General features: G+C 31.7%; 1 protein-coding gene and 1 long non-coding RNA gene across 2 annotated transcripts in view; one reads left to right on the forward strand and one right to left on the reverse strand.

Moving 5' to 3' along the window:
- Positions 1–16,994, forward strand: part of LOC143145152 (tyrosine-protein kinase receptor torso-like) — a 19,810-nt gene continuing 2,816 nt past the window's right edge. Inside the window, exons 1-15 of the mRNA XM_076308226.1 lie at positions 1–200; positions 5,947–5,992; positions 7,974–8,116; positions 8,687–8,813; positions 10,240–10,347; positions 11,214–11,281; positions 11,457–11,619; positions 11,787–11,947; positions 12,792–12,921; positions 13,467–13,603; positions 14,331–14,559; positions 14,696–14,868; positions 15,197–15,302; positions 15,415–15,480; positions 16,457–16,530. Of these exons, the coding sequence (XP_076164341.1) occupies positions 96–200; positions 5,947–5,992; positions 7,974–8,116; positions 8,687–8,813; positions 10,240–10,347; positions 11,214–11,281; positions 11,457–11,619; positions 11,787–11,947; positions 12,792–12,921; positions 13,467–13,603; positions 14,331–14,559; positions 14,696–14,868; positions 15,197–15,302; positions 15,415–15,480; positions 16,457–16,530 (1,836 nt within the window). The 5' untranslated portion in view covers positions 1–95. The remainder of the gene's footprint in view (positions 201–5,946; positions 5,993–7,973; positions 8,117–8,686; positions 8,814–10,239; positions 10,348–11,213; positions 11,282–11,456; positions 11,620–11,786; positions 11,948–12,791; positions 12,922–13,466; positions 13,604–14,330; positions 14,560–14,695; positions 14,869–15,196; positions 15,303–15,414; positions 15,481–16,456; positions 16,531–16,994) is intronic.
- LOC143145208 (uncharacterized) lies at positions 4,345–4,647 on the reverse strand. The gene is made up of 2 exons (XR_012991638.1): positions 4,567–4,647; positions 4,345–4,482 (listed from the first exon to the last, which is right to left on the reverse strand). It is a non-coding gene; the product is annotated as an uncharacterized LOC143145208 (long non-coding RNA).

A 16,994-nucleotide genomic window follows, 5' to 3' on the forward strand; every position in this document is an offset into this window, starting at 1 on the left:
TCGCTGTCACTGTTGAGCCTTTAAAATTTCAAAGACGTCCAAGTTCAATCAGTGTCCCTCGTACGCGTTCAAGTGGAATCGGAGACACCGGAGTGATGCATACGATACACCGATTTCTGTCGCTTTGCGTGCTCTCCGGCTATGTAATCGCCGTACAGGATATTTCGCCGCTGATCGACTGTTTGACCGCCTGTGTAAACGTGAGCAGCTTGTGATTGGGAAATTCGTAAACGGGAAGATGTCAACGAACATGTGTCCAAAAACCGTTTCGTAAAATAATCTGGACGCATGGACAAAAAATTGGTTCCGTTATTTTCTTACACGGATCGAACAATAATAGGTATATTTTAATGGGGTAATATGGATTTGAACGAGAACAATTCGTGTAATGAACAACGAATAGGTAACTGGATAATTATTAACGGAGGAGATACAATAGTCTTGCGACTGGAGTACGATTGGTTTTTGGACCAATGTTTATCAACGCTCTTTTCTTTCATTTCGATACTATAAGTGTATGTCATATTGTTATACACGAGTGTATAATAATATTTGCAAAGAAAATATTTACTTCTGGTTAAAAAGATTGGGCAATCTTGGAAATTTTTGAGAACAAATTTTCCTCGTAGCGTATTCACTGTTTGAAATAATTCTTATATTGGAGCTGTTCGAGTAAAATTGCCCGGCATAGGAAAAATATTATATTTAAACAAATTTGAATTATACGTTGCTTGCATGGTATGCTTGTATTAAGTGCAAGTAGTTCTTTTATCGATATGAAAGATCATAATTGATTTTGGGTGTTTTATAAGTAAATTGAATCGATTCAGAACTAAATTGTAAGAAATATAAATTAAGTTTTATTTATACATTTTTACAGACAACTACCGAATTTTCTCTGCATGTATGATTTTTACTTTTGATGTCGTTTATTATTTATTTTTGATCTTGCAACTACAAGCGATGTAGATGCAGATGCATCGATAATGCATTATTTTCCTGTATGTTTTAAAAAATTGATTTTTTGGTAGCAATGTTCTTCTACGAATGCAAGGTTTATTAAATCTTGATCCATTTCGTTTAAAAATAAACGACGTTCTATAACTTTGCATTATTCCAATTTGAATGTATCTTCATTTATAATCAAGTCATTGATCAATGATTTACACGATGATCACAGGTGTAGGTACATCTACTGATTGTTTAATGTATCCACAACACATTTAGTAGAATTATAATGTGCAATAACTTCCAATTTTTGGTCTGGTTAGGGTAAAAAATATTTTACTATTTCGTATCGTACTATCAGCACAGATAAACTATTAGTATAGTTCTCGTCTATATTCGAATGTCTATTTTACACTTGAATTATAACTAGTTATCATAAATTTCCTGAGAAATGAAATAAGTCATATATCTAACTAAAAATAGATACCCATTGTTTTAAAAAAATATAGAAATCTCGTACAAAACAACGTTAAATGTATTTTTACTTTCGTGATACAGTTTTCAAGTAATATTGATAAAAGTTGGTACAATTTTCGAAAATTTAACGTTTCGTTAAAATATATTTAATGACAAAAATCTCGGGTTAAATTGATCGAAACAGTGCACAAGGGTTAATCAGACCACGTAAGTTTTCTAAAACTTTGATTAAATGATCTGAAATGTTCAGTATGATTCACTATTAAATACTATCTATTGTAGATATATTTATCTGAAAAAAAAAAATAGAAATGAAACTTTTCAGAATCTTCGAACAACTTTATTAAAGAAAGAGCTTCTCGTTGAAAAAATTCTGGCTAGCTTCTATATATTTGTGTCAATAAATATTTATTATTTAGTATTTTATTAAGCTTATCAATCACTTGCTTGACTTGCTCGTGACAGACACAAGCAGTCCTTTTTTACTATAAATTGAAACAAATTTGCCTGTACTCATGGGTATCGTAATCTTTTATGTTATCTTAATTTTTTAATTTCGGCTACACTATAGTACTTAGGCGAACGACCATTGGGAGGTATGATTTTCTATGGTAAACGTATGGTAGAGGAATCCAAGAAGAATGGTCACGGTTACCATAAAATTAAAAAAAATTAATACGAGGTAGTCTTATACTAGATTGTTCAATAAGTTTTGTCATTCGATAAAAATTATCGAACAGTACAGTACTAAGTTGCTCGATAAGTTTTATCGAACGATAAAACTTATTGAACAATCTGTTAGATATATAATATCTATGTCAACTTAAATCCAACACTAGCAAAGCTACACTGGTGCAAACTAATTTTGATTAATTTTTTAGCTCAAGGTCGTTGAGATGTAACGAACTCGCTTGATTATTTTTTCTATAGCTTACACGTTGTAACAAAGTAGTTAGAAAAAGTCATTTTCCGAATGGTACGTTTGCGGTAGCTGTGACCACCATTGTTGGACTCTACTCATAACCTTTGCAACGGTGTGCCATAACCTCCCAATAACCGTTGACCTAAATACTACAGTACTGCTCTAATTCTCTTCATAGAATCGAGCACGAAGAATACATTTGAGAAAATGTACAATTTTTACTTTCTTTTTTTCAAAACGTTCCATGTGCTTTTAAAAGATAAAAAATTGTAAAGAAAGTAAAGGGTCACAAGCTACCAATATGAAGACTTTTACTCCATTTTTGTCGATCATAAAATCAGCCAAGAAGTAAAAGAACTTACCAAGTAAAGAACAATTGTCTGCTTTTGCATAATCGTACTTTGGAAAATGTTGTATTTCTAGAAAGATTCGTCGAGAAATATTTAATTAAATACGTTGTGCTCCATTTTGAATTTTGACGTTGGTAGGATCATTAACTCTGGTGCTTCTCTCGGGTCTTTTTCGACCCATGGTGTTCGTAATATATTGTTTTTCATTCATTAAAGTTATTATAATGGATGTCAATGCATGTTCCTATACTTTCTCCAGTCTCTTATTATATTGCATTGTCAAAATATAATTTCCATATTTGGGACATTTTTTTATCCAAAGACTTTCATTGTATAATGAAACAAAACGCTTTAAAATTAATTAAGTGGTTCGAAATTAGGTATGCATTTACTTGGTAAGTTTTTGAGAGTATTTATCTCATTCGATATTGTTATTAATACTTTTCGCTCGTAACTATTTACCCTTGGATTAATTATAACAATCCATAATTGAGGCTCGAAACCTTAATAATGCAACATTCGCTCGGTTAAAATTCCAACATTTATCTTGTTTCATTTATACACAAGAATTTCTACCAATTCTTTCACTCTTCTTCGTTATACTCAACATTAACAGACCCTCTACAATTATCAATTCTTCGAAGTCTAATTATCAACAATTTAAGTCTACTCTGGTCGATATTAAAACTGCAAGAATATCTAAAAACAATCGAGGTACATTGCAAACAGTCGATGCAATTTATTTTCGTCTGTAATTTGCATATTATAATTCTCATTTTCATCCCACTCTTTCAGTGTACACTCAAACGAAAGAATGTTTTTAGGTTAAGCGCTATGCTTGCAAATTTTATGGTGTACAGTCTCGTATTTTTCGTTGCACACAGAATGTGAATGAAATATTGTTTTATACTTATATGTTGTATTTCTAGAAAGATTCGTCGAGAAATATTTCATTGGGCACGTTGTGCTCCATTTTGAATTTTGACGTTGATAGGATCGTTAACTCTGGTGCTTCCCTCGGGTCTTTTTCGACCCATGGTGTTCGTAACATATTGTTTTTCGTTCATTGAAGTTATTATAATTGATGTCAATGCATGCTTCTATACTTTCTCCAGTCTCTTATGGTTCATAAATGCATCGTTGCCTGCAACCCAGTAGTGACTTGCTCGGAGATAACAACGCATTTCCTTGTCCTTCGATTCTGTTCTCGTAAGAGAAGAAGGTCGTCAATGTGTTTGGAACGCATCGCAAATTCCCCCCAATGGACGATTCGAGATGGAGTATCGTATACGTGGATTGATCAGATTTTCCTGCTTTCGAATATGTTTAACATATATAAATATATCAATATATACGTATGAAATCTCCATAACAATGGCAGCTAGCATTATCTGGAGACAGTGAGGAGCGACAACAGCTTCGAGAAATCTTTACTAAAGTTTTCGTCCAAATTTTTATTCTATAACTCTTCGTGCTTATGTTAGTAGAGTTGCACAATTATCGAGTCGGTGCACACGAAATGTCAACATTTTTCAGTTACGTTCCCACGTAGTCGGTCGAGACAGTTTTCACGCGATTTTTTATATTTTTCTCAAGGTGTTGGTATCAGCTTAGATCAGTTTTATACACAGGGGGTGTAAAAACAGAATTTCAGGATTTGAAAGTTGTACAGTACTTGGTAAATTGAATAAAAGTGCTTGGTGAATCTAGGTCGAATGTTGAATTTGTCAGAGTTCGATTGTTGGTTTTAATACTGGAAATGATTTTCTGTCCGTCGCATGCGATCTATAATTAAACGAATATCTTATCATATTCTTACTTCGATGATTATACGAGGTATTTTAAAAGTTCTTTTAATTTTACACGTACTTTCTGCAAAATTTTCATTCGTCTGAAATTCATTGGTTGTGTTCGAATTGGATTCTCGAGAGACGTATTCTGCTCGCTAAATCGAAGAAGTCGTCGCTTCTGACATTATAAAATTATGGTACAATGTTAACTGTTAATTTTCAAAGTATCAAGTACGATTATTAATTGCTTATGTTTTTTTAAAAAATTATAATATTATTCTTACCGTTGAAGAGGTGTACCATGGGTTCTTCTTTAATGTGTACTACCCATAAATCTGAATCCTGAAATCTTGATCTATTAACATTAACTTTCTTCTTCTCTTCACCTTTGAAAGGTTGCATACTTTTTTATATCTACAAAATAAATCCAATCCCATGAATCTGAATCCTGAAATCTTGATCTTTTAACATTAACTTTCTTCTTTTCTTTCACCTTTGAAAGGTTGCATACTTTTTTATATCTACAAAACAGTCCACGAATAATCATCGACAAAAACAACAATTTTGTACAGTATGAATCCCTCGATAATCATTTACAATTTTTATTTAAACTTTACTTCTTTCACGAATGTGAAGGTATTGCACGCGAAAGAAAAATCTGCATTATTTCAACGAATGATTTCACTCGGTTGCATACTTTTTTATATCTACAAAACAGTTCACGAATAATCATCGACAAAAACAACAATTTTGTACAGTATGAATCCCTCGATAATCATGTACAATTTTCATTTAAACTTTACTTCTTTCACGAATGTGAAGGTATTGCACGCGAAAGAAAAATCTGCATTCGTATCATGTTGCTAACGAAAAATGATTTTCTGTTACGGATGAAATACTCTACTCGCGCACAATGTTACACGATTTGTTGAATTTTTGGATCGGTGAGGGTCCGTTGTCAGTTTCTAGTTCTACGAGCAGATGTATTGTTGTCTTCTCAAGGTTTGAAACTAGTAGAATAGATACAGAAGATTTACATTCGAAACGGCTACGATAAACTGTACGGCACGTTTTACGTAATCTTGCCTTTGACTTTCATAAGAAATTATGAAACTGTTCTGGGTCGTGTTCACTATAGCTCTCTTCGAATTTACAACACTTACCATTTTTACGCGTCCTTCGTTCACGCTCGAACAACGATAATCACCTCAACAACCATCGTTGCAAATACATTAAATCGTTTCATCCAGTGAACCAAATGTTACTATAACGTTAATTTAAAATTAAGTCTATCGTACATTTTCAAAACGCGACCATACTTTAAGAACATTTCCATTCCACTTTCGATTCCTTTCAATATGCAACATCTTGTATAAATCGTGTAAAAATACAGAGGCGTGGTTTTACAGCGTACATGAATAATAAACGTAACTGTGTATATTGTTTCTTTTTTTTCCAGGAAACGTGCCAAGAAGCTTGTAATGATTACATAAACGAAATCGACCGTAAGTGTTTGAACTTTTTACCAAGATTAACGATATTGCGAAAAAGTTAATATCGCTCTCTAAATGTTACTCTGACCGTATCGTGATCACTTGCAAGGTACAATTGTTTTGTCTACGATATCGAATAAATGACGAGATAAATGGATATTGCACAATTACGTAAATTACAGAAACTCTACTCTTGAATTTAACGCGGGTTTTTTTATTGCAATTGTAGTTCTAAAATGTTTCGAAGAAGTACGAAATTTGTGAAAAATGGTAGTCGCGTTGTTAATAGTAAAAGAATCGTATGTGTAATTGTGCACGTTGATTCGAATTAAAAATTGCGAAAAATTATTTTTCTCTAAGTCGTATCAAACCACATGCTAGATTTTATGAATTATCGTACATCGCACCTTCTAACAGTGGACCAACATGTAAAAGCAATACACTCGTATCTTTTCATACACGAACTATGACGACATGTCTAGGGTCAATGTACACGCCTAATTTTGGACATTGAGAGTGTACACGTACACGATACTTTCCATCTATGATCTACGTTTGGTCATTCTATTTAAATATCAACCATCGAATATTGTCCTCTTCGCCATAACTAGTGTAAGTCGACAATGCACGGTTAACGGACCCAGCAGTGAAAGTTTCGCGTGCAAAATGGCTCATTTATTGTAGAATTGAACTCCAACGTTGCTCGACAAAGAGAAAGAATGTTTATAACAGGAGAAAGTGTTTTAAAGGACAATCGAAGTTCTTTTCAATCTTAAAAGGAAGTTTGAAACAAGCCAAATCGACCCCTTTGGTAGTTCTGAAGATGGTGTTGTAATAAAAAAAATAATCGTGCAATATACAAAATTTCATTTTCTGTAGCTTTCGTGTTATCTTTCTAAAAATTGCACCAATGTATTCTTCAGATTCTTCCGATTGAAATGAGTCCAAACACGACAGAAATCAGACTAGTTTTAATTGATTTAATATATACAATATTACGTGATATGTAAACTGTTTTTTTCTCTTCTGCTGGGTTAGGTTTCGTTGAGCTCGAGGCCCTTGTGAGTGGAAGGGATCGGGGGAGATGAATCGTGGAAAGTTAACCGTGCAGAGTTTAATGAAAATTAACCTTGTATTACTTCCGTGATATTTCATAACCTATAACGATTGCAATTTACAAAGGACCTTCGCCATGATTTTTTTTTTGCACACTTCGAACGATTTTTAATACACTATTTACGAGATTAGGTATTGAACAGTCGATGCATTACGTGTCTACCATTTTTTGTTCAATGTAGAATAGTTACTTTCCACAAGAATGCAGTTGGTGCAGTTGTCATTGATTATTTTTTCGTAATTAATCGCGTTCTCCATTAAATACACTTGTAATACAACGTTAATTTGCAAATGTTTACCGCGGTTCGGGGCACACTGTGTCCCTCTCAATAAACATTATCGATGAATTATTTAAATAGCTCCGACCAACGCTACTTCTTAAATAATTTTTCAGAAGTAACATCTTCGATCGAGTTAAAGCTTTAAAATGAAGTAATATTTTAGTCGGTTTGGGAGCCTATGAACATGGTGACACAATTTTTAATAAATTCTAATAACCATTTGTATCATTTATACATTTACTTTTGCCCCCGACTAGATCCATACTTGAAATTTGTTTATTTCGAATATTTTCCTTTCGTCACTGACGTTTTCTCACTAATGCAAATTTTCGAATATTTAAAGTGAAAGAATGTCACTCTAGTAAACAAAAACACTAGAGTCACGTGTGCACGAGTTTTCTTTAATCGCATCGTTGCGAATTTACTCGAACCACTTTCACACACATTTATTTCTATTAATTTACAGGTGAATTTACAGATCGTACAAGGGAATACGTACCCCCAGGAATAGATTTTTTTATTTTGCTTGAAACTCTGTCATTTCTATATACTACTTTTTATTACGTGTCTGCCATAAATCCAACTTTTGTGAACAGTTTATTCACAGGTAGACGAAGACACTACGGCCAATACGAGTCTCCATTGCACTAGCGAGAATCTAATGATGATCGCGTTTAATCCTGGGATGTACATTATCGAACAAAATGTATCCGAATATGCTTGGATCTCTGCGAAAGCGGTAAAAAACTATGAATTGCATTTCGTGTCGTTCGTGAATGAGCTATCGAGACTTTTATTCTTTAATTTTAACCAGCTTATTCTTATCGGTGGTGAAAAAAAATTGTCCAGAATTACCTTAAAATTGTCTAATTACATTAGACTACCTTAACGACAAATTAACAAATTATCGAAATCGTACAGAGAGCTACTAACTAATAGGTTCACCCACACTGCGCACAACTGAAAACGAGCAATCTGTTTAAATTTATTTCTCGAAATGTAAATCTACAACTTTAATACATTAATACAATAGAACATTGCTGAAAATTATGTTCTAGACGGAAAAACTGATCTTGTACATTATCTAACAATTATCCCCGATGCTTGAAAAATGTATGAAATTCGTTCCAACGCGTCAATTCATTTTGTTTATTGTCTATAGCATATATTATACAAGTCTTTCTCTTCTTGAAATAAGAATATTTTCCATATATATGAGAAAAATAAATCGCTGTATAAAATTGAATAATACTACCGTAAAGATACGATACATTTTTCCCGCATCTCAGATGGTAAATTTATTTTACAGACCAAGGCCAGTTTAGCAACATTTACAAATTTGACAGCGGGTACCGTTTACAGATTTCGTTTCTATAAAATAACGAAGGATGGAATTTTACACCCCGAAACGTCGAGTTTGTTTTCGACGTACAAAGGTAATCCATCATTCATGTCCATCGTTGAAATAAATGTAGGAATAATTGACACGAGTTTGAAATGTAGGTTGAATACGTAAAATGATGTTTATTAAAGATAGCCCAGAACTACAGATTCGGTATAACGTGCTACGTTATTTCGATCACTCTATCATTTTTCAAATCTGTCCTAAGATACCCACCCTCTGTTCATTTTTAAGTATCGACAGTAAACGTATTATTATTTGTATCAGATCACATACGTATCCTGGAAGTTAGATGGTTTTTTACATTAGTTGTCTATTTCAATAATTGTCTACGTATATCGTAGACAAAGACACTTTTAATAATCGAGTAATTTTAAAAAGAAGTTTCAAACAATCCAAATTGACCACATTGGTGGTTCTAGTGTTAGAACTCTGGAAATTAGATGGTTTTTTACATTAGTTGTCTATTTCAATAATTGTCTACGTATATCGTAGACAAAGACACTTTTAATAATCGAGTAATTTTAAAAAGAAGTTTAGAACTCTGGAAGTTAGGTGGTTTTTTACATTAGTTGTCTATTTCAATAATTGTCTACGCATATCGTAGACGAAGACACTTTTAATAATCGAGTAATTTTAAAAAGAAGTTTCAAACAATTCAAATTGACCATGTTGGTGGTTCTAGTGTTAGAACTCTGGAAATTAGATGGTTTTTTACATTAGTTGTCTATTTCAATAATTGTCTACGTATATCGTAGACAAAGACACTTTTAATAATCGAGTAATTTTAAAAAGAAGTTTAGAACTCTGGAAGTTAGATGGTTTTTTACATTAGTTGTCTATTTCAATAATTGTCTACGTATATCGTAGACAAAGACACTTTTAATAATCGAGTAATTTTAAAAAGAAGTTTCAAACAATCCAAATTGACCATGTTGGTGGTTCTAGTGTTAGAACTCTGGAAATTAGATGGTTTTTTACATTAGTTGTCTATTTCAATAATTGTCTACGTATATCGTAGACAAAGACACTTTTAATAATCGAGTAATTTTAAAAAGAAGTTTCAAACAATCCAAATTGACCATGTTGGTGGTTCTAGTGTTACAACTTTGGACGTTAGATGGTTTTTTACATTAGTTGTCTATTTCAATAATTGTCTACGTATATCGTAGACAAAGAAACTTTTAATAATCGAGTAATTTTAAAAAGAAGTTTCAAACAATTCAAATTGACCATGTTGGTGGTTCTAGTGTTAGAACTCTGGAAATTAGATGGTTTTTTACATTAGTTGTCTAACTAAAGCGATTCATTTTTTTCTAACGAAATGAATTTATTACGTGTAGTCATTTTTAAGAAATTAATTTCTATACACCCAATGTATTCAGCCAGCAAATCTACACATGATGGTTACTTTGAATGGAAAATTTTTTAATTTATTTCCCGCGTTCTTTTTCTTTCAGCCAATTATGTACCGCTATCCGTGCAAAGTGTATCGTTGTTAAAATTAGAGGTAGACGAGGAAAATGAATGTAATCTACGCGCAGAAGTTGATTTTGAACCGGCAGAAGGTAATAACAATGTGTTTACGAATGGCATCGTGGATAATTAAGAAGAAACAAACGGGATTATAAACGCAAATAAACGTTCAATTGAACAATTCGATAGAAATTTGGTATTTCTTTGTTTTTGTTTCTAGTAAATTAATCGTGTATTTTTTTCAAAATTACAAATTTTCTTTTTCAAATTTGACACTACAAAAATTAAATTCATAACTTCGCTAAACTCTCGATACAAATTTATTTATTTACTGCTGACGGTATTACTCTTAAAATCGGTCTTATAATTTTTACTTTTATTTTTGGTATACTGCTTTCCTTCGTATATTATTTCTTTTTGTTGTATTATTCTTTTGTTACCAAACGTATAAAACAATCAGTAATGATAAATAAGCGAATGAATATTTATCGATACTTACGAACATTTATTTACATGTATTCTTTCTTACAATATATATTTATTGTTTTTTCTATACAGAATGCGTCAATCAATTAAAATAAATGGTACATTCTGTTTCATAATGTTAAATAATACGAAAAGGTTTATTATCCTACAGTCTCACTTTTTTCGTGAGATTTATTTGTACAATGCCATTGCAGTTCCTTTAAAATGGAAAAATATGTTTTTTCGTACTTATGAAATTGTTAATTTATCGAACACTTTTCCCTAATACTTTTATACATCCAGTGACTTGAATAATCGATCTATTGTAACAAAAAAATCATATAATTATTATCGTTATCGATCCGTGAACTTATCGTGTAAATGATAATATAAAGAAACGAGTATTGTTCGATTAAAATTTTCATTCATAATATGTTGTGTATACACAATACCTGAGTGCATTGCACGACTCAAGTGTACGTAACAATTTCAGATCGTAGTTGTAATTACAATGTGTTAATCTGGCATGGAGAACACGAATTGGTGCAGTTTTCTCTAAGGGTAATAATATTTACGATTAAAATTAATTTTTATACGAAACATAATTTGTATCCTCTAACGATTCGTACGTATATAGAATTTATATTCGCTTCGTTTAGCGCTAATTTTTATTCCTCCCTATCGCTTTCGAACAACTCTGCAATATAGTTATAATTTAATTCTCTTTGTTTGGCAGATGTCACATTTTCAATTTGAAATAAAAGAGTTAATGTTCGATCAGAACAACACCGTCTCGATTTTCTCAGTTAACAATGATAGAACTAAAACCAGTCCTCAGATATCTATTAATATATATACACCCACTTGTCTAGAATATTATAATAATTTGACCATTTGCGGTGAGTATGTAAAAATTTATTATTGGACCGTTAAGATGCTTCACCGTTAATTATTTAGTAAATTAGTCGCGTGAAACGATTAGAATCGTATTTGGTAGGAGTATCAATTTTCGGATAATTCGTGAGACGAATTTTGCATTCTTCAATAATGATTTTTTACACCTTAGCACCAGAGAAAGTGGAAGGGCTACAAGTCACGCATATTTACAATGGACAATTATACGATCTTTATGTCAGCTGGAACAAACCTGTACACGAACCATCCAATTACATAGTACAAATCGATTTGGAGAAGGATCATGATCCTCTAGTTAACTACATATCCGGCGTGAGTAAAATTATTTCATTCATACCTTGTCTAACTTCGTGTCAGGTCTTAGCTACCTGTAAATAAGTAGGTTTAGTCGATTTGTACGGTTGTTTTGAATAATAAATGTATTAAAATATAATTTATCTAAATTAAATTGTATTTTGAGTTTAGTGTATCAGTAACGCGTCTAGTTTAACGTATTTAATGTTCAATTAAAAAAATAATCGTCGCTAAGATTTCGTTCGTGAATGATATATTTCTTATAATTTTAACAGTTGAACTGTACTTATAACTTTAACAGTTAAACTGTACTTATAACTTTAACAGTTAAACTGTACTTATAACTGTAACAGTTAAACTGCACTTGTAACTTTAACAGTTAAACTTTCTTGTAACTTTAACAGTTAAACTTTCTTATAACTTTAACAGTTAAACTGTACTTGTAACTTTAACAGTTAAACTGTACTCATAACTTTAACAGTTAAACTGTACTTATAACTTTAACAGTTAAACTGTACTTATAACTTTAACAGTTAAACTGTACTTATAACTTTAACAGTTAAACTGTACTTATAACTTTAACAGTTAAATTTTTTTACAACTTTAACAGTTAAACTGTACTTATAACTTTAACAGTTAAACTTTCTTATAACTTTAACAGTTAAACTTTCTTATAACTTTAACAGTTAAACTGTACTTGTAACTTTAACAGTTAAACTGTACTTATAACTTTAACAGTTAAACTTTCTTATAACTTTAATAGTTAAACTTTCTTATAACTTTAACAGTTAAACTGTACTTATAACTTTAACAGTTAAAATTTCCTATAACTTTAACAGTTATACTGTTGTTTTTTTTAAAGGATAAAATCGAGACCACCTTCTTAAATTTAAAATTGGAATCTCAGTACGAGGTAAGCATTGTTGCTGACTCGTTAGGAGGTACAAGTTTGTCCACATCGATTATCAAAAATCTCATCGTTGAACACGCAAGTATATAACTTTAATGTAACGCATTATTATTTTAACGAAGTCGATTAATTTGAATTGAAAAATGACAAATTTGCCTTTCACGTATGTTCCCGACAAATAGACACGTAACAGTAAAATTTTAATTGTTCAATTTAAAATCGAGTCCCGAGACCATTGTGCAAGTGCAAAGTAAAATTTGTTATTAGATACATCTCGTCATTAAATGTCTCTCATCCCATTAAGCATTTATTCTTACTTTTAGTTTAGTAATATATTTGATACCGCATTACAGGTATATCGTATCCAAAATTAGTTACCGATAATAATAAATCGAATTTTCCGAAAATACTAAAAACAACTGATAAATGTACAGGAATATTGTACTAAGTAAGACCAACGTTATCGTATGAAATTTTAACGTGAAAATTATTTTCGTAGGCAACATATATATATGTACATTTTTAGATGAATTTAATATACGTGATTATAATTACGATCTATAATAATGATAATAACGAATACCTGTATTCGGAATCAATTATGATTTTACACTATTTTGGCTGCAGACATAAACAAATTCAACAGTGAATATATCATTGGAATAAATATATCTATCATAATTGTGATACTGGTCGCGGTGATTTATTTTCAATACTACAAACAAAGAAACAAGCACTTTGGCGTGGAATGTGCACATTTCGAGGTGAGCGTACTGAAATCTACAACACAACTTGTGACAAACATTTCTTGTAATATTGAAAAAAAGATTAACTGCATGCATTAATTTTAATTTGCAGTGATAAAAAAAAAAAACTAGAAATTATTATCCACTTGTGTAAAATACTACATTCGCAAATAATACCTTAAAACTTTGTTATTTTGTGATTTAAGGGAAGGTTTCGGTCTAGAGCTTTCAAAAAATCGTTTCTGTCGAAATTTTCATTTCTTTGGTGTTTGAAGAATGTGTAATTAAAAGGAAATTTAAAAATTCTAAAAATTATCAAAATCATAGATTGGCTTACATATAAACGTCACATGGATTCAATATTGGTTCATATTAGATGCACATTGACACAAAACAGATTTTACTACAATAACGAATATTTTATCGTTGTATAGATCAATCAACCAACTCACCCCAAACAACGAAGAATAACTTTGTGTTCTCGTCTTGTTTGTAACTAGATTCTTGTATCACTTCGAACACAGATTTTGCATTACAATAAAAATTCTTCAGCATTGCACAATACGTGACGTTTGTTAATCCGTGGCAAATATTCATCGAGAAACAAAATAAATTAGACATCTTTCTATGCATTAAAAAAAACCATTCTCTGACCTCTCGGACCGAAACCTCCCCTTGAGAGAAAAAGAAATACGAATATAAAAATCGTCTTAAAATGAATAATCTCTTTAAAATGATTCTGCAGACACTCGATCCAATGGATTCGCTCATAGAAACTACCGCAAAATTACCCTTCAAAGATTACAAGACTGAAATGAACAATATCTCGTTGATACACGATAAATTCGAGCTGTCCCCAAAGCTGTTGAAACTCGAAGGTGTTCTTGGTAGCGGTGCTTATGGTATTGTAAGACTAGGCTCGTTGGAAGACGAATACGGTAACGTGACCGAAGTCGCGGTTAAAATGCCCAAAGGTGAAACGTATGATCTATTTCGTAATAGATAAGTAGTCTAACGCTTTGAAAATATTTTCGAGAAGCTACAACCACGACACTGTCTCTGCTTCATCTTGTATTCATGGTACTTGTCATTTTAAATGTTGCGTCACAGAGAACCCAAGCGCGGAGGATATACAAAATCTTCGCAAAGAAATACTGATCATGAAGTACGCTGGTCAGCATCCAAACATAGTATCGTTGATCGGTTGTTGCGTTTTGTACAACGAGCCAGTGCTGGTTGTGGAATATTGTAGCAAAGGGGACTTACAAACCTACTTGAGGAGAGTGAGTGATACAACGTAACGTGTTTGGAAATGTTTCGGTTGCAAACGTCCAGTAACGATAGTAAATTTAACTCTGCGCAATCCGTGAAACAAATTTTCACAGTTACCGATTGCTCGACTCGTTAACACGAATTAGACGAGTTAAGAACGAAACATCGACAGAATTTTGAGCCTCGAGGACACTATTTTTTTTCGCTCTTTAGAACGTACACTTTCTATCTACTCTTTAGAACCAGATCGATGTAGTAACTGGGACGATTTGTTCACGGTTTGTACGAGAATCGTTGAAAAATTGTTGTCAATAGCTGTAAAACGCGATCAATTTTCAGATCTGGCAAAATATGGTAAACATTGCTTTCAATCACAAAGTAAGGTTCATATACGAGGCAGATACGGTCACTAACAATGGCATACAATATCTTTCGCACACATTCGGTATTTACCATTTGCCAATCAATACGTAATTTACATAATTTACATTATTTGAAACGACGAGCCGATCGACACTCGCCTGGATACATTTTTGTTTTCTTCTCGTGTTAAATAGGTGGAAAGGAACAAAGTGATCAAATCATTCATATAATTACGAACCGTTTATACGATATTCAACAAGGTAATTAATATTTACATATGAACCTCTCGTGTAAGACAAAGATTAAACAGTGTTTATAACGTTAACTTTATCTGCTTTTTATTGCATGGAATTGATCAGCTTTCCTTCTGAGAGGTTCTATATTACATTTATATATATATATATATGTATACATATATGTGTAGTATATACCAGCATCGTTTAATGAAAAGTTATGTTTCTGTGCAATTCATTATAACGAAGTAAAAAAGGAAAACAGATTTTCGATTCTAAATATCTTATTATTATTTCATTTCTTGTGACAGATCTCAATCGTTTAATTTCTTTAGGAAATTTATAGTTTTATGTATCGTCACAGTACAGGTGAGTGAACTGCTAACAATATTTAACACGTTTACGTTTTCGTCTGATTTTTTACACCTTAAGTTCCCATTAAGTTGGTCTCCTATAGTTTACAATACTAAAAGAAAACGTAGCTCAGTGAATTTTTTCCTCGAACACTAGTGACAATAGTTTTTTCAAACATTGCAAACTTATTCACATATATTTCAAGATAACACACTTTTCTTTTACAAAGTGACTTGATGAACAATTTCAAGAGGGAACGTACGTTAATATGCGAAGTAGAGCTCTACGTAAAATGGAAGTTTAAACTCGTATAAATAAAAGACAAATCACAAAAGTGATTTATGAAATATACCAGAATTGTTTCTTTAATTTTGGAAATAAAATATATCTTAAATAAAGTCAAAAATATTGGGAATTTTTTAAACGTGACACTTTAAAGGGAAGTGAACTTTTTAGAAAAAAATGTTTTTGTTCGTTAAAGGAAACCTTGTGAAACAGATTCTTGTTTTTCCTAACACTATTTATGATTGCCATCAATAATGGTTCTCTCGTAAATTCACTTTCAATAATAGAAAGAATGTAACATAATCGTTCAAATCATGAATATCTGTCACTTCTGTTTGTAATCGTAGTATTTTTTCCTTTATAGATGTAGCACAATGTACAGAAATTGTTACAGCGATCGATTTACTGAATTATATAAGACAAATTGCTACCGGAATGGTAAAGTATACATTAATTTCAAATTTAATACACAGAGTGTGGCATTTAACATTATCAATTGCACAAAATTTCCTATAGCATTATGATCTTTAAAATGACGAGCATAAAAATTTAACGATACCTGCAATTTATTGAAATATTTCTTCAGAAAGACGACACTCGATTATACAATTTCGTGCTAAATTAATTTTTCCTATTGTCAAAATAGAATATACAAAGATTTTTGAGTCGATGATGTTGAATGCTCCATTCTTTGTTTAAAATGCAATTTTTCCTCATTTCAATTCATGAAAATTTTTAATCATTCTAACATCGATCATTGCAAACGTCCAATTTATCAAAACCAAGAATTTAAAACAAAACTAACCGTATTTAACAGATTTTCTTTTGCGTTATTATTATCTAGAAAGAAACCCCCTCAGAGATTATATTTATCGATCATTTTAAAATACGAGTATGCACGC

The sequence above is a fragment of the Ptiloglossa arizonensis genome, chromosome 4, assembly GCF_051014685.1.
Source record: "Ptiloglossa arizonensis isolate GNS036 chromosome 4, iyPtiAriz1_principal, whole genome shotgun sequence".
Taxonomy (NCBI): Eukaryota; Metazoa; Arthropoda; class Insecta; order Hymenoptera; family Colletidae; genus Ptiloglossa; species Ptiloglossa arizonensis.